Source organism: Equus przewalskii, chromosome 9 (genome assembly GCF_037783145.1).
Source record: "Equus przewalskii isolate Varuska chromosome 9, EquPr2, whole genome shotgun sequence".
Classification (NCBI taxonomy): Eukaryota; Metazoa; Chordata; class Mammalia; order Perissodactyla; family Equidae; genus Equus; species Equus przewalskii.
The window spans coordinates 20,220,381-20,245,022 of NC_091839.1; the positions used below are offsets into that span (position 1 = coordinate 20,220,381).

Consider the following 24,642-nt stretch of genomic DNA (forward strand, 5'->3'; position numbering starts at 1 on the left):
TAGTGTTGGCAAAACTGGACAGTCACATGCAAAAGAATGAATGTAGACCATTATCTTACACCATGCACAAAAATCAACTTAAAATGGATTAAAGACTTGAATATAAGACCTGAAACCGTGAAACTTCTGGAAGAAAACGTGGGCAGTACACTCTTTGACATGGGTCTCAGCAGCATATTTCCAAGTCCCATGTCTGATGGGCAAGGGAAACAAAAGAAAATGACTTTGGACTTTGCTGATGACTGAATTGCCAACCGATCAATGAAGTACAAGTCTAGCCTTTTGCCTGATGACCAAATCTCACGTCAATTTACAAAATACAAACCTAGCCTTACCTCACCTAGCACTGATGAACACTCCTTTAACACAACTTACCTCATCTTTCTCCCTTTTTGCCATAAAAACCCTTAACCCCTCTCCTGTAATTGAGACACTGTGTTTTGACCTTAATCTGTGCTCCCTATACTGCAATTCTTTGATCCCAAAGAAACACTGTGCCCCTTAAACTGATTTCTGTTTTTGTAGTGTCAACTGAGGAAAAGTCCACTACAATTCAAGGAGAAGATATTTATTTAGGCAATCAGAATTGCCTTTCTGGAGATGCAAATTGAGGCAGAAACTCATAAATGTGTCTTAAAGGAGACAAAGAAAGCAAGAGTTTTTACAAGGCAAAAAGGAGAAAAATCACACACACTGTTTTGCAAGATTTGTGATTGGTCCTGGCAACAACTGTTACTTCTGGGCTACACATGACTGGTTGGTAAGGCCATCTCCAAGGCAAAAAGTTCTTATCTATGGGAGGAAGCATATTTCTTGAAAGAAGGTCGAGATAACAACAGTCAGGCACAGTTCAAAAGTTACATTCCATCTGGGTAGAGACGTGGCATGTGTGTGTGCGTGCATGGGATATGTCCCATTTCCTTAATTGCCTCGAAGTTCCCCTTTAGAAGTCCTGACATATATTATTCCATTTTATTATCACTGTCCACAATAGGTTGACAGTAAAATTTTCAAAAAGACTATTAGGAAAATGGATTCTTTTGTAGTTCAGAAAAAAAAAAAGTGACTGTGAAAATGTAAAAAAGTTATTTTTCAGAGTATGCAACTTCAGTTTTTCCTAGAAAGATCTCTCTCTCTCTCTCTCTCTCTCTCTCTCTCTCTCTCTCTCTCTCTCTCTCTCTCTCTCCCTATATCTATAGAAAGGGACAGCCCCAAGACTGCTCTGTGAGACATCAAGTGCCTTCCCTGACACTTCTTTGCAGATGGCAGCCTTCATTGACTAGCTCAGTTTGGGCGCTACCATGTTCTTCGCCAGATAAAGCTGCTGAATAAAAGTGAACAATTGAAACAGAGAAACCCAGTCATGTACCGTGACAACAATTGGCAGAGAGTCGCATCAAAAGTGTTAGTGGGCATGCACATCAATAAACTTGCCAGAGGCTTTGTCCCAGGAATCAGACACAAACCGGAAGTGGCCCAGAGAGGTCATTTCACTGATATTGCCACTAGTTTCTCACCCACATAGCACTTGAGGACAGCTGAGGTGACATGGGGTGGTTGTGATGGGATTCTGTGAGCTCAGTGATGGGATGTCGGCTTGGGGTGAGTCATGAGGATTCTGTGTGGAGACATATAGCAGAGGGGATTTTTGGGGTGAGTGATGGGGGAATCTGTAGAGTGAGTGATAGAGGGTATGAGGGGTGAGTGATGGGTTTGTTTGGGGTGAGTGATGGGGAGGTCTTAGGGTGAGTTAGGATGGGGGTCTGTGGGTAAGTGATGGGGAGTCAGCTGGGTGAGTGATGGAGGTTCTGCGGGGTGAAGGATGAGATGTCAGCTGGGTGAGTGATGGGGGTGTTTTCTGTAATTTAAGTTGGATGATAAGCTCATTAATTTTCATTCTTTCCTTGTATATTTTATTTAGTATTTTTTGTAATTTTTAAATTCCAAGTGTACCTTAATATAAGTTTTTATTTTGTCTGATCCTAGGGACTTGTTCATTTTAGGAAAGTGAATGTGTGCCTTAAGAGGACCTTAGTGGATCGTATGGGAGGACATTTGGGGAATGATTCACTGACTGGGGGACTGTGGGGTTTAGTGATTGATTTAGAGTCTAGGAGCCTCAAGGACCAGAGGACTTTGAGGGTCCTCAAAAGCCATAGTAATACACTCGTGGGGCCAGTGAGTGGTAGTCTACAGGAGTTGGTAGCATGGGGTGCTGAGGGTAGCTGTAATTGGGAGCATATGGGAGCCAGTTGATGGAAGAGTAGAGGATCAGTGATGAGGGCTTGTGACTGCATTGCTTGTGGATGGTGAGTGTGGGTGGTCTTTGGGGAAAGGGCCATTGTTAGCTTCTCTTTGGGTCCCTGTGAATGTGGGAAAGGTCAGTGATTGGTAGTCAAACAGACCAATGATGGGTTTCTATTGGGGTGCCATATTTTGATCCTTGTGTTGGCTGTTATTGGGGATTTGCGAAAATCAGTGAATGGCACTCCCTGGGACACAGTTAGTAGCAATAAGATAGGTTAATGATTTTCAGAGCTTGGGTCATGTCAGTGATTCAGGGGCATTTCAAGATCCTCTGCAGTCTTGGTCCACTCATTAGGGGTTTCTGAAGGTCTCTGCTATCAGTGACTGATTTGTATCTGTGAGTCAATCCATTATGCACAGACAAGAGGTAGGCAGTGATTGGAGGTCTTGGTGCAGATCTGCAGGTTTTCCAGGTCACAACTTGGGGGTTGGGTGTGGTGAGTTTAACTTTTGTCTTTGTCAGTAGGGGCTGGGCTGTGTAGGGTGTCATGGATAGGCAGTGAAATGTTCAGCAGCTTAGACTAGGCACACCAGACATGGCTGCCTGAAAATCTTAGCAACCTGAAGGCAACAGGAAATGGAAATGGTGCTTATGGAAGCTCACCATGTAGGGAACAACATGGGGTGGTGGCAACTGTGTGTACTTTAGAACGATGCCAATGTGGGACTGATTCCCTGTTCTTCTCTTTTGACCTTAAGGCAAATATGTAACAGCACTCAGCCTCAGTTTCATCATCCACAAAATTGGTACAATAATGATCATATTATTTAGCTGACAGAGTTGTGTGAAAATTAAACAACATAGCTGATACCTGACTCTGCAACTTGCTGATTTTTATTCAATGTTTCCCACATGCCAGGCAGGTGCTGAGGGCTTGACAAGCTCATCCCCTGTAAGTTCCCCAACTTAAGACCCTCCTAAGACACGTGTTCAGTGTCCTCAAGTGAGCAGGTCTCACGAACCAGTGATATAAAACCTGATATTAAAATTACCCTTGGGGTTTAACAGTTACAAAAATATTTATATACATAAAGAAAAACACAAGGAAAAGGTGAAAATTGATGAGCTAGTCATCCAACTTAAGTTAGAGAAGCTTGCCCCCATCACTCACCCCACCAATGTCCTCGAAGAGATCGTCACCTCGAAGACCCCCACCACTCAATCTAAGACCTCCTCCATTGCTCATCCTGGAGAGACCCCGACACCCCAGAGGTTCCCCAACAAACCTACTCCAATTCCTGCTCCGTCATCAGCCAGTCCATGGTTTTCTGTGTAACACAGAGGCCTGTGGATGAGGAAACACCAGCCCCTGTGGTCTGCTCTCAGCAGGAGGATCCGGATTATCTAAAGAGCAGGGAGTCCAGATCTGCTGCTTCCTGCATCTGTCCTTGGGTTCTGGAGAACTGTCTCTGGGACTGCTCCCACTGACCTCACAGATATGGTACTGGGGGACATTTTGGAAGTGATCCACTGCTTGGGGGCCTATGTGAGTCTGACTGATGGGGAGCAGGAGCTTCGGGGACTGGAAGAATTTGAGGGTCACACTGTAACACATTCGAGGGGGGCAGTGATTGAGAACCTACAGATATCAGTAGAGTAGGGTGCTGAGGGTAGCATATGGGAGTCATTTCACTGGAGGCCTAGGGGGCCAGTTATGGGGGTTTATGAAGGTGACTGCATTGCTTTCTGTGCAGTGAGTGTTGGGGTCCTTTGGGAATAGATGAGTGGTTCAGTGTTGGCCTCTCCTTAGGGCCCTGAGGACATGGTAAGGGGCAGGCATTGGCAGTTGAGCAGATTGACAATGGTTTCTTATTGGGGTGCATTATTTGGATCCCTGTGTTGAGAGTTATTTGGAGTTCAGCATTTTTCAAGTTCAGTATTTCTCAAGTTCAGCATTATTGTGAAGCTGAGGGCTTCACAAGCCTCATCACATGTCAGTTTCACCCTTGTGACAAATACCTTCCCCCTCATTTTGGAAACTGCGACTAAAGTAATAGCTTTAGATTCTCACAGTTAAAAGGTGGCAAAGATGTGATTAAATTTCATTAAGTTTAGTCCAGATCTCTTAGTGTTTTCTTTTAGCTTAACTAATTAAGATTTTTCTGAGTTTTGCCTACTCTCACTGTCTAGCACAGTAGCCTTCACCTAAGGGCCTGAAGAAATTCATGTGGAGTGAATGTTGGATGAGTGATCATGTGGTTGTTGCCTTTCCAGGGCTTCCTGGTGTCTCTGCAGAGCCCCTGGGTCAGGCTACATCACTGAGGCCTCAGAATCTCGCTTCACAGCCCAGCCAAACTCCTCCAAGTGGGTCCAGTTGGAGCCCCCAGACACCCACCCACTTTTGGGCTCCTGGGAAAAGTGGAGTTGTCAGAAAGAGAGACCAATAGTTGGAGCGCAGAGAGGACATGCCTGCTGATGTGAATTTGCCCCACAGCCCCCAGATCCTGGGTCCAGAGGAGCAGGATGGATCATGTGAGGCAAGAAGGAGCCCCAGGCACAGTTCTCCAGAACTTGAGGACAGACTCAGGAAACAGCAGATCCTGGACTCCCTGTGCCCGAGATACAACTCAGCATTAAAATAGAATAAACCACCATTATATACAATAGCATGCAGGAATTGCAAGAAGCCAGACATAAAAGAGTTCACAGTATGATCCATTTTGATGAAGTTCTAGTGTGGCCAAAACTAAGCTACTGTGATAGAGATCAGTAAAGGCTGCCTCAGGGAGGGGGTGGCATAAGAGAAACTTGTACAGTGATGGAAATAACCCACATCTCAGTTGGGAAGGGGGATGTATACATATATCAAAATGCATCAAAACCTGTACACTATATATAAATACAATGTATAAAAACTTATTATATATAAATGTGTCTGTATGTTACATATGATACGTATATATCACGCATATTTGATAAAATATATATGTAAGATACTGTAATGGTAGATTCACGACATTATGCTTTTGTTAAAACCCATAGAGGTGTACAACACAGAGAGAGACCCTTAGTGTGAACTACGGGTTTTAGTTGATAATGATGTATCCATATGGGTTCATCAATTGTAGTCCATGTGCAACACTAATGCAAGATGTTAATAATAGGGGGAATAGCGAGGGGCAGGGGAGTGCATATGGGAACCCTCTGTACTATCTGCTCAATTTTTCTGTAAACCTAAAACTGTTTTAAAAAATAAAGTCTATTAATTATCAAAAAATTCACTTGTTATATATAAATCTATTATCTGTAAATGTACATAAATATATATTCATTATGTGTAAATTATACTGCAATAAAAAATGAAGCAAGATGCAAGCCACAACACACACACTATGATTACATTTATAAAAGGTTCAAAATAGGTTTATCTGAACTATGCTTTTTAGGGGTGCATAGATAGGTGATAAAACTATAAAGAAAACGTGGAAATGGTTCATGTAAAAGCCAGGAATGCGACTGCTTTTAGAAGGGACACACAGAGTGTTGTGATCAGACAGACCCACAAGGGGAAAATCAGGAGGTTGGTCATTAGTGTTTTATTGCTTGATCTGTGTTGGGTTTGCATTAGTTTTGTTTTTAATCATTTGGTTAATGTCACCTATAAGGTTGTATACTTTATATACATATATACATGTTATATATACATCACAGTAAAAGTTGTAGCACAAACGTGACAAGGTAAGAGGAGTTTGATGCTCTGACACTCATCTTTTGGTGACGTTCTGCAGTGTTTCTTCCCCTCAGAGCTCAATATTCATAAGCGAGAGAATAATTTTTTAAAATATCAAGAAATAGTTTTATCTACAAGAGAAATGAAAGACCAATTTGTATGATAGGTTTGATTGCATCAAAATGAAAATTTCCATTGAAAGCACAGTAATGGGAAATAATAAAAAAAAAGAGAGAGGGGTCTTGCAATGTCAATACAATGTTCTATGCATTGAGCAGTAAAATCGCTTCAACTCAACTCAATTCTGTACTTCAGACCTAAAGGAAAAAATATCAAATATGCAGGGCACAAGGAATGTTCCTTCTGTTCCAACTGTCTTTTCTAAACTGCCAGACATTCTGTAGGTTGACTCATCGAACTTAACAGGAGTGGGGGAGAGAGGAGACCATCACCTCTTGGTGTAAATGTGGCCACCTCTGTATCAGGTACCCACCTTTACCATGGCCTTTATTATACTGTTGAAATTATATGTATACACTACTGTATTCTCATACTAAGAGTTAGGTCCTTAAGGGTAGGACTGTGTCATATTCATCCTCATAAACCCAGAAGTCAGCACTGGTGAGGCTGGTGCAAAGTACAGTTAATCAATTCTGATTGGCTGACTGGCTTGTAGCTTGATAGATTGGATGAAAAATAAATCAAAATTAGAACCCAACTGGACTATTTTCAACCCAGGTGTCCCCTTAGTTCTTGACTACTGTAGTATAGCCAAATGAATGCTCAATGAATTATCACTAGAGATGGATGTCCCTCCTAGCACCATTTCTTCTAGCATCAAGATGCATACCCATTTGGATGACAGACACATGAGCAAACATATCACAAAATTCAAGGTGACTCTATGGCTGCAAGGAACCATCAGAGATACTACAGCCAAATCAGAAGTGTGAATGACAAAAGTTAATTTTAAGTGCGGAAAAAAGTGAGATGCAGTACAAGTCAGATAATTTATGTTGCCTGGCAGAGCTAGGAACATCATATCTCTGAAATTACCATTTAACACTATGTGTGCAATGCTTGGAAACTCTTCTTATGAATTTTTAATCAATTCTGAAATCAACTTGATTACAGCATGATTTTCATACAATAAAATGCACCCATTTTAAAAGAAAAAACAAAGGTTTCCATCAAATAGAGGAGAACTAGACAAATTTAACTGAGAAATGACAGAATGGGAGAAATCAATTCCTTTATTAAGCTCACAAGAATGTACAAAAACTTTCACAAATCAATAAGAAAAGGAAAACAAGCCAATGCAAATCTAAGCAAATGACATGAATATTTATTTCACAAATGTGGAAGCATGAATGGAAAACAACTCCATGTTGAGATGTTCAAACTCACTCTAGTTGAAAAAAAATCAACCAGAAATGAGACGCTACACCGGACACATCAGACTGGAAAATCAAGAAGGCAGAAAACAGCAAGTGTTGCAGAGATGTGAGGAAGTAGGATCCTCATGCTCCAGTGGTGGAATGGTAAACTGTTGAGGTATTTTGGGAGCTGGCAAAACTTTATTTTGTGAACCAATTGTATTTGCTTTGTGATAACTCACTGAGCTGCACACTTAGCCATTTGTATCTTCTTCTGCATGTTGTATTCTTTACAATAAAAAAAATTTAAACTAATATTGAGTGGAAGTAGCCAGGAAAAAAATGCGTACTGTGTGATGCCATTTAAATAAAGGTCAAAAATAGTGAAACCTAAACTTTGAAATTTAGGGATGCATATTTTATTGGCAAAATGTATTATTCTCTAAGGTAAATAGTAGGGATGAGATTAATATCTTTAGAGAAGTTAATAAGGAAAACTTCAAGGTCCCTGTGTGTAAATGCTTTGAATAGAAATTCTCAAAGAGGGGCTGGCCCTGTGGCCGAGTGGTTAAGTTCGCGCGCTCCGCTGCAGGCGGCCCACTGTTTCGTCGGTTCGAATCCTGGGCGCGGACATGGCACTGCTCGTCAGACCACGCTGAGGCAGCGTCCCACATGCCACAACTAGAGGAACCCACAGCGAAGAATACACAACTGTGTACCGGGGGGCTTTGGGGAGAAAAAGGAAAAAATAAAATCTTTAAAAAAAAAAAAAAAGAAAGAAATTCACAAAGAAAGATTACAGTTAATTTAAAAACTAGACGGTAAAAGTTAGTTATAATCACATCGATGCAAAGTAAAGAAAGGATAAAAACTATTTCTCTAATCTTGAATTAGGAAAAGTGAGAAAAGTCAGTCATATCAGGCACTTTCAAGTGCCCTCGGGAGATTTAAATGAGTAGGCCACTTTTGGGAAATGTCATGTTGACTTCCAACGCAATTGGAAGAATCATCTCCTCTCCCCATTTATTGCATCAATTAGAAACGTTTTGTTCTAAGTTACAAAAAGGCCGACTTTCAGGAACTTTAACAGATAGGGCTTTACTTTCTCACATAAGAAGAACTCTAGAGATGGGCTGCTGCTGGCTTTAATTCAGTGGCTTGGCAGAGTCCACTGGACATTCTGGAGAGTAAAGAAAAAGGGACACAGGGGAAGCCCAGCCCCCAGACCAGAGGGTAGGTCCCTCTCTGATTTTCTCCCTCATAAGGTGGGCTGTTATCTCTGACTCACCTGCCTTCCTGACCTGAGGCCCAGATCCAGTTCCTGTCTAGTCAGACCCCTCTACGTAGCCCAGTTATTCCTAAACTAGTGATTCAATTCTGCTTCAGCACCACGGACAGCACCATCTCTGCTTTCTGGGGCTGCCCAAGGACCAGACAGTGTCTTTGTTGAAAAGAGAACCCCTTTTGTGGGCCGAACCTGAGGGAAGAATTGGAAGAGGCTTGGGGGCTGGATGTGAACAGGGTAGAAGCCTCTCAATCTAGGTCAGCCCTTCTCCGGCTCCTTGCCACCCCCAGGAAATAAGGCCTTACATTGCATGAGAGAGGGTCTTCTCACATACCCTTGGTTTCTTGCCTCTCAGGGCAGACTCCACCTCCAATCTCTTCAGAAATCCCTCCCTGTCTGGGGAAATCCCCCATCCCGCCTCTTCCTTCTCTTACAGACAGGAAGGGCCTCTCTCCCCAACACGCTTATGTCTGTCTCTCTCCTTTTCCCTCTCTGTCCTCCACTCTCTCCTGCTCTTCCTCTCTTTCTCTCACTTAGTCTCCGGTCAGTACCCAAATGGAGCTCTGGAGGACAGAGAACAAGACTTGTGGTCCTTTACTGCCTCTACCTCTGTGCCAAATCCTGACAATTAAAAAAAAATTATGCCTCAACGTCTACCAGATAAATAAAGGAATGAAATATCAGAAGGCTAAATAAAGCATTGCTTTAGGAAGTGATGGAAGATATTCAAAGTATTTAGGCACATGAGGAACCTTGCTTAGATTGTGAAAAGAGTTCTTTCACATCAGAGATGGATTGCTGTCAGTAGGAGACCGAAGCTACAAGAGGGATATCACTAAGGAGAGGGGAATTAGGTGGTTACCCCATGGAGGAGAATTGTGGAGGCTGGAGGAGCTGTGGAGAAAATGGGGAGAGATGTTCTGTATATGTATGTGCAGGGCTCACAGGAAATGTGAGGAAGAACAAAGGCTCAGTCACAAGTTCTATGTCACCCTGAACCCAAACAGCTCATCCAAGTCTGGCACTGGAGTCAGGGCTCCAGGCTCAGTCTCAGCCTCTGTTCATAGACTCTCTCCTTGCAGATGAATTCAAGAGTTCACTCAATGCTTCCTGAGGCCTCCAGGGTGCTCCAGCCCTGGAGTGGGTCCAACACAGACAGGATTCAGTCTCAGGAGAGTCTTGGTCTCTCACACCTCTGTCCCCATGAGAGAGGCTCCGAGAAACCTATCCAGGGAAACATAGACCATCAAACTCCACATCTCTCTTGAGGGAAGTGGGAGTTGGTCTTCAGGAAGTCACTGGTGGCATTTCAGGGTACAGAAGGGAGGAAGGCTCCACTCTGCTGTGGTCCCAGAAGAGCTCAGCTTTCACTTCCCTTGCAGTGACCTGAGAGCGGGGTGGTATTCTTGTTGAAGGGAGAAGTTTGGGTCAGAAACCATAATTTCAATCCAGAAAGAGCCCCCAGCTCACTGACCACCCCACAGGTGCCCCTACCTCCCAGCTGCAAGAGGCTGATCAGGTGGTATCAAGGGAATCTAGATGATCCTCTGCAGCCCAGAGATGCTGCCGCTGCTGTGGCCACAACTGTGAGGGCAACAGGTCTGAGGCAGAGCTTTCCAGGCAGGGTTGCAGTCAGAGACTCTGTGTCCTGCAGTGGTCCCTGAAGGATGGTGCAGGACAATCTGTAACCTTCAGTCAGTGACCGTGAAGGAGGGCCTGCCTGTGCATCCTATCCCATTCTTCAACCCGGCTCATGGATTTTCTGGACTGACTTTAGCCCACCTACCTCCCACTTTCAGACTCTGGAGGTATCCAACAGACACCATAATCCCCCTCTGGTCATAGGCCCTACTAAAAATTGGAAGAGAGAATCTAGGGCCAACTCAACCTCCTCGGGTACGCAGGGACCCACAGTTGCTCTCTGGGTATCAGATTTTCCAAGATGTGGGAAAGTTGGAGGACTTTAGGATAGAGAAATATTATGTGAAATATGACTGCCAATATATGACACTGTCTCTGAAGGTGACAAGTAACCAAGTGTCCCAGGGAGAGAACCCGAGAGACAGGAACACATCTGCTCCTTATCTGGAGGGTGGGGGAGGTGATCAGGATCATGGAGCTGAGAGAGAGGGAGGCTGATGTGGAGGTTGCCCACAGGATCACACTCTTGGGTCTGAGTCTTTTTCTCTTCTCCAGCTTGCATCACATACCCCAAATCTACACCACTTTCGCCTGAAGTGCAACCATCTTGGGGTCTAAATAGCACTGTCGCCAGCTTGTATAAGAGGATGCTTCTTTCCCCACCTGGAGCACAAGCCTTCCCTCCATTCCTAAGTAGTCACCCAGATGTTAGGGTCCCAAGGTCATGACCCCAGCCCTACATGATAGGTGACCATTCTAGGAGGTGCTGGGTCTGTGGATAGAACCCTCAGAGGAGTTCAGCCTATAGCTAAAAACGTATATGTGATTTTTCAGGCCCGATCACAAGCAAATAGAAAGACTTTCCCTGGCTGTCCTCACAGAGAAGCTGCCCTCCATGCACTCTTGACTCTCTGGGAGCTGGCCAGCTGGGACCTGCTTCTCCAGCACATTCAATTGTGCATGAGCCCAGGAAGCAGGACTTGGTGGCTCTCATCCTTCCTTGCTGCCTTACTTGGGCAAGCCCCTTGCCTCTCTGAGCTTCAGGGTTCATCTGTCACATGCAGAAACGGGCCTGGGTGATCTTAAAGGGGACAGTCACAGCTGACTCAGGGAGTCTGAAGTTTCTCTTCTGGGCTTTTGGCCATTTGTTCTTACCACAGGCTTCCCCTCTAAGCTTCCTCTGCCCTCTCACATCTGCGACTTTCTCTTCTCTCTCAGAGGGACCCTGGAAGGCAGATCAAACCAGGGCATGAGGACAGGATGTCGCTGCAGCTGCTGCTGTTGCTGCCCATGCTGTGGGGAGGTAAGTGGTCAAGGGGAGAGGGAACCCCACTCTGGGGAAGCTCTGGAGCTCCAATTTGTGTTTCTCTCTCTCCCCAGTGCCCATGGCTCAAGGTCAGAGTTACTGGCTGGAGCTACCAGAGTCCGTGACAGTGCAGGAGGGCCTGTGTGTCCTCGTGCCCTGCAATTTTTCCTATCCCTGGACTGCCTTTGGAACGCTTTACGTGTTTTGGTTCCGGAAAGGGATGGATGGACACCAAGATCCTTTGGTGGCCACTAACAAACCAAACCAGAAGCTGCACGAGAGCACCCATGGCCGGTTCTTCCTCCTGGGAGACCCCCATGCCCAGAACTGCTCCCTGAGTATCAGAGACGTCAACCTAGGGGACAGTGGGACTTACTTCTTTCGTATGGAGGACTCCTTCAGGGGACACTCATATCTAGATAAGATGTTCTCTCTGAATGTGACAGGTATGGTAGGGGCCCAGGGAAAAGCCCCAGAGTGTGGGGAACCTGAAAGAGAAAAGTGAAGGTTCTGTCCCTCCTGTGGGTGGCGTGGGGTGGGGAGAGTCATGAAAAGACCCTGGAGCAGGCTGAAAACATGCTGAGGGGACCCAACCTCCTCTGTCTCCTCTCCAGCCCTGACCCACAGGCCCCACATCCATATCTTGGGGCCCCTGGAGTCCGGCCGACCCAGGAACCTGACTTGCTCTGTGCCCTGGGCCTGTGAGCAAGGCACTGCTCCTGCCTTCTCCTGGACATCAGCTGCCCTCACCTCCCTGGGCCCCAGGGCCCGCCTCTCCTCGGTGCTCACCCTCACTCCACGGCCTCAGGACCACGGCACCAGCGTCACCTGTCAGGTGAAGTTCCTTGCAGCTGGTGTGACTGTGGAAAGGAACATCCAGCTCAATGTCACCTGTGAGTGCTGGGCCAGGGTGGCTGGTCCCTGAGGGGGTGGGGCCAGGGCAGAGCTGGGGCAGGGCTTGATGTTGGGGTCCTGCTAGTCCAACAGGAAGGGGGCCCCCTTTACCTGTTTCCGTGACTCCTAAGGGAAAATGCCCAATCCATCTGTCGCCATGGATGTTGAGGCTGCTACATCCTTCTGTCCCAGATGCTCCACAGAACATGGCCATCAGCATCTCCCAAGGAAACAGCACAGGTAGGAAAGAACCTCTTCTCTCCAGAGCTGGGATGGACGTAGGGTCTAGCTGGATCTAGTGCTACAGTTGGCCGGGGACCAAGTGAGAGAAAAGTGAGGAGCCAGCTACTGAGGTCAGACATGGGGAGAGCACGGGGTAAAGCCCTACAAATCCCAACTCCCTGAGGTTAATCCTTGGCTCACCCACAGTTTTTCTGGCCAAATCCAAAGGAAGCCATCACATCCCTCTAGCTTCACCCTCCTCTCTGATGTTTTATCTCCTCCTTCTTCTGTAGGCCCCTCATGACCCATTAGCTGTTTCCTCCATCCCTGTCCTGAGCCCTCTGTCCTTCATCTGCCCGACACTCTGAGCAGCTCCAGGGAAGTCGTCTAGGCATCTTCTGAAGGCCTGAGGCCCGGTCTCCTCTGGTCCCCTCCTCAGAGTTAGCGTGGAGAGAGATGCCAGCTTCACCCACCCCATCTCTGTCTTTGTCTCTCTCTCTGCATCTCTCTCCCCAAAGCCCTCATGATCCTGCATAACTCTTCAGCCCTTCCCATCCTGGAGGGCCAGGCTGTGCGGCTGCTCTGTGTTGCTGACAGCAACCCCCTTGCACAGCTGAGCTGGTTCTGGGGATCCCCAGCCCTGAACGCCACCCCCATCTCCACCAGCGCCGTCCTGGAGCTGCCTCGAACAGGGACTACGGGAGGAGACTTCACCTGCCTTGCTCGGCACCCGCTGGGCTCCCAAACTGTCTCTGTGAGCCTCTCTGTGCTCTGTGAGTGTGGGGACCCCTGGGGCAGGAAAGCTGGGTCCTGGGGAGGAGAGCGGCACTGCTGACCTTCTCATCCCTCCCCACAGACCCCCCACAGCTGCTGGGACCCTCCTGCTCCTGGGAGGACGAGGGTCTGCACTGTGGCTGCTCCTCCCGAGCACAGCCGGCCCCCTCCCTGCGCTGGCGGCTGGGGGAGCGTCTGCTGGAGGGGAACAGCAGCAACGCCTCCTTCACCATCACCTCCAGCTCCTCCGGGCCCTGGGCCAACAGCTCCTTGAGTCTCAGCTGGGAGCTCAGCTCCAGCCTCAGAGTCAGCTGCGAGGCCAGGAATGTCCACGGGGCCCGGAGCACCGCTATCCTGCTCCTGCCAGGTCAGGGTTCTGCTGAGGGGTGACACCTGGGGAGTGAGGACCCTAGGACCTTGTTTAGTTTCCTAGGGCTGCACTAACAAAGTACCTCAGACAGGAGGTTAAACAATGGAGATTTATCATGTCACATTTCTGGAGGCCAGAAGCCTGAGATCAAGGGGTCAGCAGGGCTGGTTCCCTCTGAGGCTGTGAGACTCTGTTCCAGGCCTCTCTCTCAGCTTCTAATGGTTTGCTGACAATATTTGTTTTTCCTTTTCACAAAGAAACATCACCCCAATCTCTGTCTTCCTCTTCACAAGGCGTTCTCCCTGTCTGGGTGCAAATTCCCCCTTTTTAATGAGGACACAAGTTATATTGGATAAGGGCCCAACCTAATGACCTCATTTTACCATTACCACTATAAAGATCCAGTCTCCAAATAAGGTCATATTCTGAGGTATGTGGCCAGGATACAGTGAGGGGGATGGATTTCAGTATTTAAATTTTGAAGGGGAAGCAATTTAACCCATAACAGCCCCAGAGAGATGGAGCTTGGAGCAGAGGCACCTCAAGGCCTGGACCAGAGTGGCTGAGGGTGTAAGATCCTCAACCCTGTGGCCAGGAAAAGGGGCTGGTCCAGGGTCTACAGCACAATGGAATGCAGAGCGACTGAGTCCTGTTTGAGGACTGGGTACACTCAGGGAACAGACAGAGAGAGAAGTGACCAGTTGGGAGGATGCTATGCGTAGGGGGTTGGAGTTCACCCTAAAGTCAAATTATCTGCAGGTAAACCAGAACCCAGGGCTGAGGGGGTCCTGGGAGCAGTCGGGGGAGCTGGCATCGTGGCCCTGCTTTCTCTCTGCCTTTTTCTCATCTTCAGGTGAGAGTGGGCTCCAGGGACTGAGGGAGAGGCCTGGGGTGGGAAGGGCATAAGGTCTCAGAATGTCAAAAAGCCTGAGCTGGAGGAACTGGACTGGTTGGAAAGCCAGGAGCCGGGGAAGGGAGGCTGAGCGGTGGCACGAATCAGACTGTAACCAACAGGGCCAAGCATGGGGTCTATTCCCAGCCTCTGCTCCAGCTCTTCGGTTGGGGGAGCATCTGGAGACTGACCCCACCTCCTCCTACCTCGTTCAGCACTTCCTAGGTCTTCACAAGGAGTAGGGGGTGGCCTGCCTACTCGAGGCCCCAAATAACCAGGCTGAAATGCCCGGGGCTGTTCCCTTAGAGTGAAGACCTGCAGGAAGAAGGCAGCCCAGCCAGTGCAGAGCACAGAGGACGTGAACTCAGTCGAGGGCTCAGGCTCTGGGGTGAGTGAGGGGATTTGAGCTGCATTCAACATTATCCCTGGTTTTTGCCCCTTGGGAACGGCCCTTGGGCATTTCCATGTTTACATCCAACACTCCCGGAATTCCACGTGTGGTCATTTTAAATTATCGACTCACCTGCTCTGATGGCTCTGCTTCTGGTGGGATAAGTACGTAGTCCACTTGTTTTTCAGGGGGTATTTATGCCTCATGATGTGATTATCATTTTCCCCTGGAAATGATAGCCTTTCCTTCTGGTGTTGGTTACTGGGGAAAAGTAATGACCCAAACGCAGTCTGTGTCAGACCCACTAGGTCCAAGGAAAGTGGAAGACATGGGCCCTAGGGCAGAGAGCCAAGAACCCCACAGTCGCAATTCATCACCCCATTCTGCACTTTTCAAATCTACTGGCAAGTTTATTTAATTATCAATACTGAATCTATGGAAGTATACTTTACGCAGAATAAAATGCACCCATTTAAGTGTAAGTTACATGAATTTTGACAAATGTGTACACCCTGTAACCATGTCCACAATCAAGATGAGGGACATTTCCATCACTCCCAAAATTCCCCTGTTCCCCTTCCCAGTCTATGCCCCCTTCCCAGCAATCACTGATTTCTGTCACTAAAGATTAGTTTTACCCATTCTGGAACTTTGTAGAAATGGAATCTGCAACATGTACTCTGTATAGCTGGCTGTATCACTTCATTAAAAGATGTAAAAATCTTAAACATGTATGCCGCCAACAACAGAGCATCATCCATCAAAACAAATGAACCAAAACTGACAGAGCTGCAAGGAGAAATAGACACACCCACAACCATAGTTGATTATTTCAAAAATCCTTTCTCAATAACTGGTAGAACAAGGAGACAGAAAATCATTTTTTTAAAATTCAGTTTACTTAGTTCCCTGTCCTGTTTCTCCTTGGTCCATCTTGGGAATGGAGTCCTCAGGGTGTGCTAAGCCCCCATCAGGAATCCTGGGGATGGAATCGTGGATGCCAGGAATCAGGATGTATCTTTTCCATTACTTTGCTTTCAAAGTTTCAGTGAACTTTTTTTTAATGACTGTCTCTTGTAGTCAGTTGAGCCCAGTGGTTCAAAGCTCTGGAGCCAGACTGCCTACATCTAAGCCTCCTTTCCCTACTGACGAGCTGTGTGACCCTGAATGAATGAGGTGCCCTCTCTGACCTTTGTTTATTTTCTGTGACAGGGGGATATGAGGAGACCCTGTGTCACCGAGTAGTTGTGAGCAGTACTTAAAACAGCACCTGGGCCTACTGAGCACAGGACTCATTACCACGTGTCAGAACCCTTCCCTTTCCAGCGAGTGAGTCCCAAGGGTGGTTTGTTGATGTTATTTTCTTCCCTGTTGCATCCCCAGGGCCTAGAGGAATGCCTGATTCACAACTCACAGCAGGTACTCAGTAAATATTTCTGGAATAAATCACTAAATAACCATCTTGTTTCTATTAAAATCTCTGTCTGTCTTTTGATGGGTGAGTTTCATCCACACGCTAATACTGTAGCCGTGATTATTCACAGACACGATTCTTTCTTTCTCGTGTTTTGGCTGCAGTAGATTAGCACAGCTGATCCGTCGTTGGCTTTCATCTTGCTCACTCTGGGCAGCCTTCTCCCTCTCTTCTATTTGCTCTTCAACAGCAAAGCCCTTTCCTCCTGATCTGAGAACTGTTTGTCTTTGCCTCTCTGAGCTGCTGTTTGAGGGTTTCTGTTTCATGAGTCTGTAGCCTGAGGGTGTGGAGGGCAGGGAGCAGCTATGGGCGAGGTGTCTGTTACCATCTTTCCTTCAGAACCTGCTATCTTCTAGCTATCTGTCCATCTTCTAGAGCCTGTCTGAAAACTGGGTGTGCCCCCTTGCCCCTCCTTTGTTTCAAAATCTCTCCTGTCTCAAATTGAGAACTTGAATTGTATTTCTTTTATATTTGTTTAGTAACTGCTTCTCCTAGGAAACCATCATCTGTATGGTGTCAGGGGCTGAGTCTGCTTTCTTCATCACTGTACACACGGCACCTGGCACACTACCGCAACAGAGGATGGCACTATAGCGAGAAAGAGCTGGGTGTGAGTCCTGGCTCAGGGGTGCATGTAGAGAGACGTGTGTCTTCAGGGCAATGCACGTAATCTCTCTTAGCATTAGTTTTGCCATTTGTAAGATGAATAGGATAATACTATCCTCTCCTCTCATTTTTTTTAGAATACAATGTGATTAATATAAACATTCACTAAGGATGGGGCAATCTCAATTATCAACTATTTTTGAATAATCGAATGGGTAAAAGGTCAAAGTTCCATCTGTCTCACTCCCATTCTGGTCTTGGCTGCCCTCTCCCAGACCCTGTTGCCCGGCTCTGAATCTCTTCTCTTCCTTCCACTCAGGTGCATCAGCACCAGGTCAGGACAGACTACCCTTCAGACTGCCCAGCCCCTGCTGGAGTGAGCCCCATCTCAAGAGAGGAAATGGAGCTCCAGGAGACTTTCCTGAGTGTTCACAAGCCTCAGGAACAAAAAGTCACCAACAGCGAGTCCACAGAGATCAAGAGACACAAGTGAGGAATTATTTTCTCGCAGTTCTGGAGGCTGGAATCACAGACCAAAGCTCAGCAGGGCTAGTTCCTTCTGAGGTCTCTCTCTGGGGCTTGCAGAGAGCTTCTTTCTGTGTGTGTCTGTGTCCCAATTTCCTCTTCTTATTAAGATATCAGGTGTGTTGGATTAGAGCCAACCCTAGTGTCTTCATTTTCACTAAATTACTTCTTTAAAGACCCTATCTCCAAATACAGTCTCATCCTAAGATACTGGGCTTAGGACTTCAACTTATTAATGTCATGATTTTTCTGCCCATAACACTCAGCCTTTGACTATTTTAAAATTGATGGCCTTCTTGTCAATGGTATGAATCCTCTAGTATATGTGGAAAACCACAGGGCTTGTGTTCAAAAGAACTGAGTTCAAATCCATCTATGCCACTGATTGACTGAGTCCTTTTATCTCTGTGTGTTCACTTTACTGTTCTGCAAAGGAGATGAATCAACCTTTTAATCAGATTATTGTGAGAGAGCCAGGAAAAGGGACATAGAAACAGCTAACAGAATCCTGACGGGAAGATTTTTGTGAACTGAGAACCCAGGATTTGTCTGGAGTTTTGGTGGCTGTTTTAACAGAAAGTTTCTGCTCACAGTTTCTCCTAAGATGTGGAGGGGCCAGTCCCAGAGTCCACAGAACTTTTCCCCCTAGGATTGGAAGCGAGGCAAGGATGGCTGCTCTTACCACTTCTATTCAACAATATATTGTAGATCCTCCGCTGTGCAATGTATGCAAGAAATAGATATCAGAGCCCTCCTGGTCGTAAAGTAAGAAGTAGAACAGTCTTTATTCACAGACAACATGGTTGTGTCCATAGAAAATCTAAAGTTATCCACAAAGACCTTGCTAAAACCAAGAAAAGAGTTTGGCAAAGTGTTAAGATACCAGTTCAAATGACAAACTTCCTTTGCAATGCTATGTGTTGGCCAAGGAGAATGAGAAATTATTATTTTGTCTTTCTGCAGGGAAAGATTCTCCCTGAGCTAAGGTATGCTGCCAATCTTCCTCTTTTGAAAATCTTTTTCCTCCTCAAAGCCCCAGTGTGTGATTGTATGTCCTAGTTGTGAATTGTTCTAGTTCTTCCTTGTGAACCGCCAGCATGGGGTGGTGTTGTCCCACCTACTCCTCATGACCTCCCACCTGGAGAGTCCTGGTCACATCCCTTCTGCCAATTCCATCTAGATTTCTGGTTTCCTGGTGGCTTGTCCAGCTCTCCATGGTGTCCTGGTCTGTCAAATTCACCTCACTGTCTCGTCTCAGAACAGAGTAGGATTTATCCCTGTGCGTTTGGAGAAATGAAGGACAGGGTAAATGACTGAAAGACTGCCTCCTCATATTTGGAAGAAACATAACTGAAACTTAAGGGTGAGAAAGGTTGAAATGACAAGACGTCAACAGATATGCCGTGGAAGAACTAAGCAGAAGAGAGTTGGTGTCACCGTGCTAACGTCAGAGGAGTGAGTCCTGGAGGCAAAGGGTGTTAGGAATGGGCACTTCATAAAAATCAAAGCTTTAATTCACATCCCCGAAGTAAAATTCTGAAATGTATGCATCAACAATGGAGTCTCAAAGTACGCAAAGCAGACATATTCACAGAATTACAGCTCCTGTCACAGGGAGCTCCAGCTGCCGAGACACTTATTTTCTTCCCAGTGGACAGTGACGCTCGGGGCTGCATTGGGGGCTGGTGTGTGAATCATGAGCAGAGGGGGTTATCTACCACATGGAAGCTGAGGGAGAGAGGACAGTTAGCCTCTTCATCCCACCCCCCATGCCTCCTCCATCTCTCACATCTTCATCCCAGCCCTGGACCGTCCTCCACACCATCTACAGCCTGTAACTCAGGGGGTCTGGCCACAAGGCTCCCATTCTCACTTTGCAGAAAATGCCCCTGAGAGGAAGGGCATCAACAGGGAGGCAGAGAATGGGGCTCAGGCCCTGTGTGGGGTTAGAATTTGGGTGAGGATCTCACCATCCCTGGTCCAGGGTCCCCAGGAGTGGACGTGGGTGGAGGATGGTTGACTATAGGGCCTGTCCCAGCCCCAACAGCGTCTGGGTGTGAACTTCCTCCTCTGAGGAGGATCACTGTTCTCCCCTCACCCTCATCTTCCTGTTGGAGGCTCCTCAAAATCTTGCAACTTTTAGTTTCCGAGAGACAGCCTGAGAAACAGACTTTCCCAGGGAACCTGGCGTCTCCAACCCCAGACATGCTGCTGCTGCTGCTGGCCTGGCTCTGGGGTTGGGAGGGGCCTGAGGGCCAGAGGAAGCCAGAGGAGGATTACCGATTACAAGTGCGGGGGTCAGTGATGGTGCAGGAGGGCCTGTGTGTTTCTGTGCCCTGCTCCTTCTGCTATCCCTGGAGTGTCTGGGTTATCTTTACACTGGGCCAGTGTAAGCTGACCTCGGCAGCTGGAGCTTTACACTGCTGGTTCCAGGAAGGGACCAATACAGACCAAGATGTTCCAGTGACCACAAACAACCCAGATCGTGAAACGCAGAATGAGGCCCCGGGCCTATTCCACCTCCTTGGGGACCCCCAGGTCTACAATTGCTCCCTGGACATCAGAGATGCCAGGAAGAGGGACAAAGTTTCATCTTTTGAGGGGGTGGAGTGAGGAAGTACAAAATGGAATTACATATCTAACCATCTCTCCGTGCACGTGACCGATAAGGAATGGGCTCCAAGAGAGGTCACAGGGGAAGGACAGGGGTACCCTGGGGCAGGGCTGGGATGGGCCTTTCCATCCTGCGAGGGAGTTGTGGGTGCAGCATGTCAGGGCTCAGAAAGAGCAGCTGGACCCAAGTAAGGGTTGGACCTCGAACCCTTCCCCTGATTCCCATATGTCCCTATCTCCTCACCAGCTTTGACCTACACGCCCGAAATCCTCATCTTCGGGAACTTGGAGTCTGGCCACCCCAGGAACCTGACCTGCTCTGTGCCTGGGCCTGTGAGTGAGGCACATCCCCCCATCTTCTCCTGGATGGGGGCCTCCGTCTACCACCAGGTCCCCACGATTGCTCACTCTTCAGTGTTTACACTCACCCCGCAGCCTCAGGACCATGGCACCAGCCTCACCTGTCAGGTGACCTTGCCTGGTGCTGGAGTGACCACAACAAAGACCATCCACCTCAACGAGTCCTGTGAGTGCTAAGCTAGGACACCCGGATTCCTGAGGGGGTCCTGAGGCCAGTAGGGATGGGAGGTCAGGACTTTGGACACTGGGTGTTAAGTCCCCAGAATTCAGGCTGGGAGGTGGTCGGGAGAAGGCCCACATCTACCCTTCCTTCAATTATGCAGCTCCTGGGGACAAGGGCCAATGTCTGCCCAGCCCTCACCACTGGTGTGGGTCCACCATGTCTTTCTCTCCCAGACTCTCCACAGAACTTGGTCGTAACTGTCTTCCAAGGAAACAGCACAGGTAGGAAGGAGCCCCCTCCTGGGCTGTAGGGAGCAGAGCCTGTTCCAGCTCAGGGCAGGACCGGGTCCTTGCCTCACCCTGGACTCACCCTAGTGACCAGAGGCCCCCTTGTAGGTGGACCCAGAGGTCCCTCTCATCCTCAGTCCCCATGGCCTCTGTGAGCAGCCATCCTATCAACCCCTCACTCTCCCCAGAATTCTCCACCCTCCTCAGCTCCACAAGGAGAGCAGGGAGACATTCTCTGGGCAGAGCCTACCCCTGGAGCCCCCTTATAATGTGTCCCCTGACAATTCCTCCAAGCTAGTCTTTTCATTTTCCCTAACAATTGTTCGTTTAAGTTCTTTTGCACAGATAATGTATTCACATGGCCAAAAATTCAAAATGCACAACGCAGTCTGTCCTCAGATGCCCAGTTTCCTCCCAGGAAGTGACCCGTGTCCATAGGCTGCTCTGAGCCTTGGTTTGTTCACCTAAAGGATCTTAAGGGTCATTTGATGTCAGTAGCACAGACTGTCCTCATTCTTCTCCGTGACTGTGCTGTATTCTACGGCCTGGTGGATCTGATTCTGCATTCTAGTGGAATACCATGGCATTCATTTTATTCTACTAACAGAAACACTGCAATGAGCAATCTGGTATCTCCTTTCTCAGGGGTGTGTGTGTGTGTCTTTAGGATAAATTCCTAAAAGTTAAAGAGCTGGGTCATGTGTTCTTTCTATTTTTTTATTGAGGTATAATTGGCATATAACACATAGTAGTTTCACTTGTACAACTTCACGATTCATTTGCATACATTGCAAAATTATCACCATAATTAGTTTAGTTAATATCCGTCACCATACGTAGTTACAGAAATTTTTTCCTTGTGATGAGAAATTTTAATATCTACTCTGATAGAAACTTTCAAATATGTAATACAGTATTGTTAACTATATTCACCATGCTGTATATGACATCCCCAAGACGTATTTACTTCATAACTGGAATTTTGTACACCCCACCCCCTGCCTCTGGCAACCACTAATCTGTTTTCTGTATCCATGAGCTTCCTTTTTGTCCTTTTATAGATTCCACACATATAAGTGAGATCCTACAGTCTCTCTTTTTCTGTCTGACTTCTTTCATTTAGTGTAATGTACTCAAGTTTCGTCCATGTTGTCACACACGGCAAGACTTCATTCTTTTTCATGACTGAGTAGTATTCCATTGTATATCTTTATCACATCTCCTTCACCCATTCCTCTGTCGGTGGGCACTTAGGCTTTGTCCAAGTCTTGGCTGTTGTGGATAATGCTGCAATGAACGTGGGGTGCAGACATCTTTTTTTCATTTTCTTCCTATATATACCCAGAAGTGGAATTGCTGGATTATCAGGTATTTCTATTTTTAATTTTTTGAGGAAGCTCCACACTGTTTCCCATAGTGGCTGCACCGATTCACATTTCCACCAACGGTGTACAAGAGTTCCTTTTCTCCACATCCTATATTTTGGAGAGATATGGCTAAATTGTTCTCCATTGATCTTGGACGAGCTGACATCCCCACCAGAGATGGGTGACGTGTAGGTATTCTCCCAGGCTTACCAAACCTGGGGTTGGGGGGCAACTTTAAGATCTTTGACCATATTGGGTGAACTTTGGAATCTCCGTATAGTTTTAATTGTCATTTTTCTTGTTGTGCATGATGTTGCACATGATTTTATCTGATGAAGAATCATTTGTGTTTCTTTTATTCTGTGAACTGTCTATTCATCGTCTCTGCCCGTCTTCTACTGAGTGACTTGACTTTTTCTTATTTGTTCTTGGAGACATTTTCAAGTGAGAGGAATGAGCCATTGTTCTGTCATAGGAGTTGTGATGACTTTATTCAGTATGCCATCACCTTTTTTTTGGTGGTCAGTAATCATTACAATGCTTAGGGATCTATTTATGTCTGTGGTCACATTTATCAATCTCTTCTCTATGGCTTCTGTTTTTCTCACTTTGAGTTTATAAAAACAACTCCCCACTTTTCCTCCTGTGGCCTCATTTCTGAAGACCCACCCCCAGCCTCAGCCCCTTTCCCTCCAAACCTGCAGGCTTATTTGCTTTTCCCTGGACATGCACAGGCCTTGGTCCTCTTTGCGCTTTCTGTTCCTCCTTCTTGCAATATGCTCTTCCACCCGCTCAGCATCATCTTGCTGCCCCTGCTTACCCCTCACCTTCACAAAGCTGCCTCTTCCAGGGAGCCCTCCTGGCCCTGCCAGTCTCACTTACATAGCCATCCTCAGAGCCCATGTAGCCAAGTGTCACTGCCATCATATGTGTCATGTGGTGTGAGCACCTGTTACTAGGTCCCCACTCCTCCCCAGGCTGAGTTTCTAAGACTGAGTCCCTTCAGAAAGACCTCATTGAATCAGTCTTGGTGTCACATGAAGACATGAATGAATGAAAGAGTTTTCAGGGTCAATCTTGGTTCTGAGCGAAGTGGACATGGGATCCAGGACAGGGATGACAATTCATAAGGTCATCTTACAAAGCCAGAGACCCTCCCTCTGTGCTTCCTTGGGCCTGAATCCAGCCAGAAAGCCCATCAGGACAGAGATGGATCTAGATCACGGAGTGCAGAGATAGATGGGTCCTGAGCAGTGATCTTGGCTCCTGCCCACTCCTTCTCTCTGGGTCCCTCTCCCGGAGTCTGGGTGTCTCTCAGTCTCTGTCTGCGGGTCTGAGTCTGGCTCTCTCAGCTTATCTCCACCTGTATCCTTCCTCTTTCTCTTAACCTCCTTTTCTCTTTGACCCTCTGTCTCTTTTTCTCCAGCACCCACAGTCCTGGAGAACGGCTCATCTCTTTCAGTCCTGGACCACGAGTGCCTGCGCCTGGTCTGTGTTGTCGACAGCAACCCACCTACCAAGTTGAGCAGGGTCCAGGGGAGCCTGACCCAGAGCCCCTCACAGCCCTCAAACCCTGGAGTGCTGGAGCTGCCTCGAGTACACGTCGGAGATGAAGGGGAATTCACCTGCTGAGCTCAGAATCCTCTGGGCTCCCAGACTTCTTTCTGAGCCTCTCCCTGAAGAGTGAGTGTCCAGGGGCTGCACACTGGACCCCAACCGCCTGAGGCCTTTCAGCACACTGGTCCCTGAGCAAGTGGCCCCAGAGCCCTCTGTCCAAGTGCTAAAGGTCAGAGCATGGGGTGAGGTGAGGCCCTGGCACCAGTGCTCCTGCATCCATTCATGCAGAAGGGCCAGGGAACCAATGTCCAGAGTCCTACTGGGAGCAGAAGGACATGGGATTGTGGTGGAGCAGATGGATCCATCCTCATCCCACTTTCCTGCGGGGTGATCAGGACCCATGGTAGAGGTGGTTCTGGTGGTCATTGAGGAAGCAGCTGTGAAGACTCTGCTCCTCCTCTGCCTCATCTCCCTCATGTGAGCATTGCCCCAGGGAGAAGAGGTGGCATGTGTAGGGTAGGGGACATGTAGCTGAGTCCCAGAATCAGGGTTAGAGGTGCC

The 24,642-nt window shown here is 47.3% G+C and overlaps 1 protein-coding gene and 1 pseudogene across 9 annotated transcripts; both read left to right on the forward strand.

Moving 5' to 3' along the window:
* Positions 1-11,368: 11,368 nt before the first annotated feature.
* Positions 11,369-18,106, forward strand: LOC103567264 (sialic acid-binding Ig-like lectin 5). 9 transcript variants are annotated; one of them, XR_011543869.1, is made up of 11 exons: positions 11,369-11,583; positions 11,661-12,032; positions 12,201-12,479; positions 12,612-12,720; positions 13,369-13,475; positions 13,559-13,843; positions 14,606-14,699; positions 15,045-15,126; positions 16,513-16,548; positions 17,083-17,213; positions 17,529-18,106. XR_011543869.1 is itself a non-coding variant. In XM_070633311.1 (11 exons), the coding sequence occupies exons 1-10, from the start codon at positions 11,541-11,543 to the stop codon at positions 17,195-17,197; spliced, it is 1,506 nt and encodes a 501-aa protein (XP_070489412.1). In that variant the 5' UTR covers positions 11,369-11,540; the 3' UTR covers positions 17,198-17,213; positions 17,529-18,106. The 9 variants fall into 9 exon arrangements, 5 of the variants coding, with proteins under 5 accessions (XP_070489412.1, XP_070489410.1, XP_070489411.1 ...); XR_011543867.1 differs by having other exon boundaries at positions 12,673-12,720; positions 13,221-13,475; positions 17,083-17,211; XM_070633311.1 differs by having other exon boundaries at positions 17,099-17,213.
* A 1,732-nt stretch (positions 18,107-19,838) lies between these two features.
* LOC103567265 (sialic acid-binding Ig-like lectin 8) lies at positions 19,839-21,023 on the forward strand (annotated as a pseudogene).
* The last annotated feature ends 3,619 nt before the right edge of the window (positions 21,024-24,642 follow it).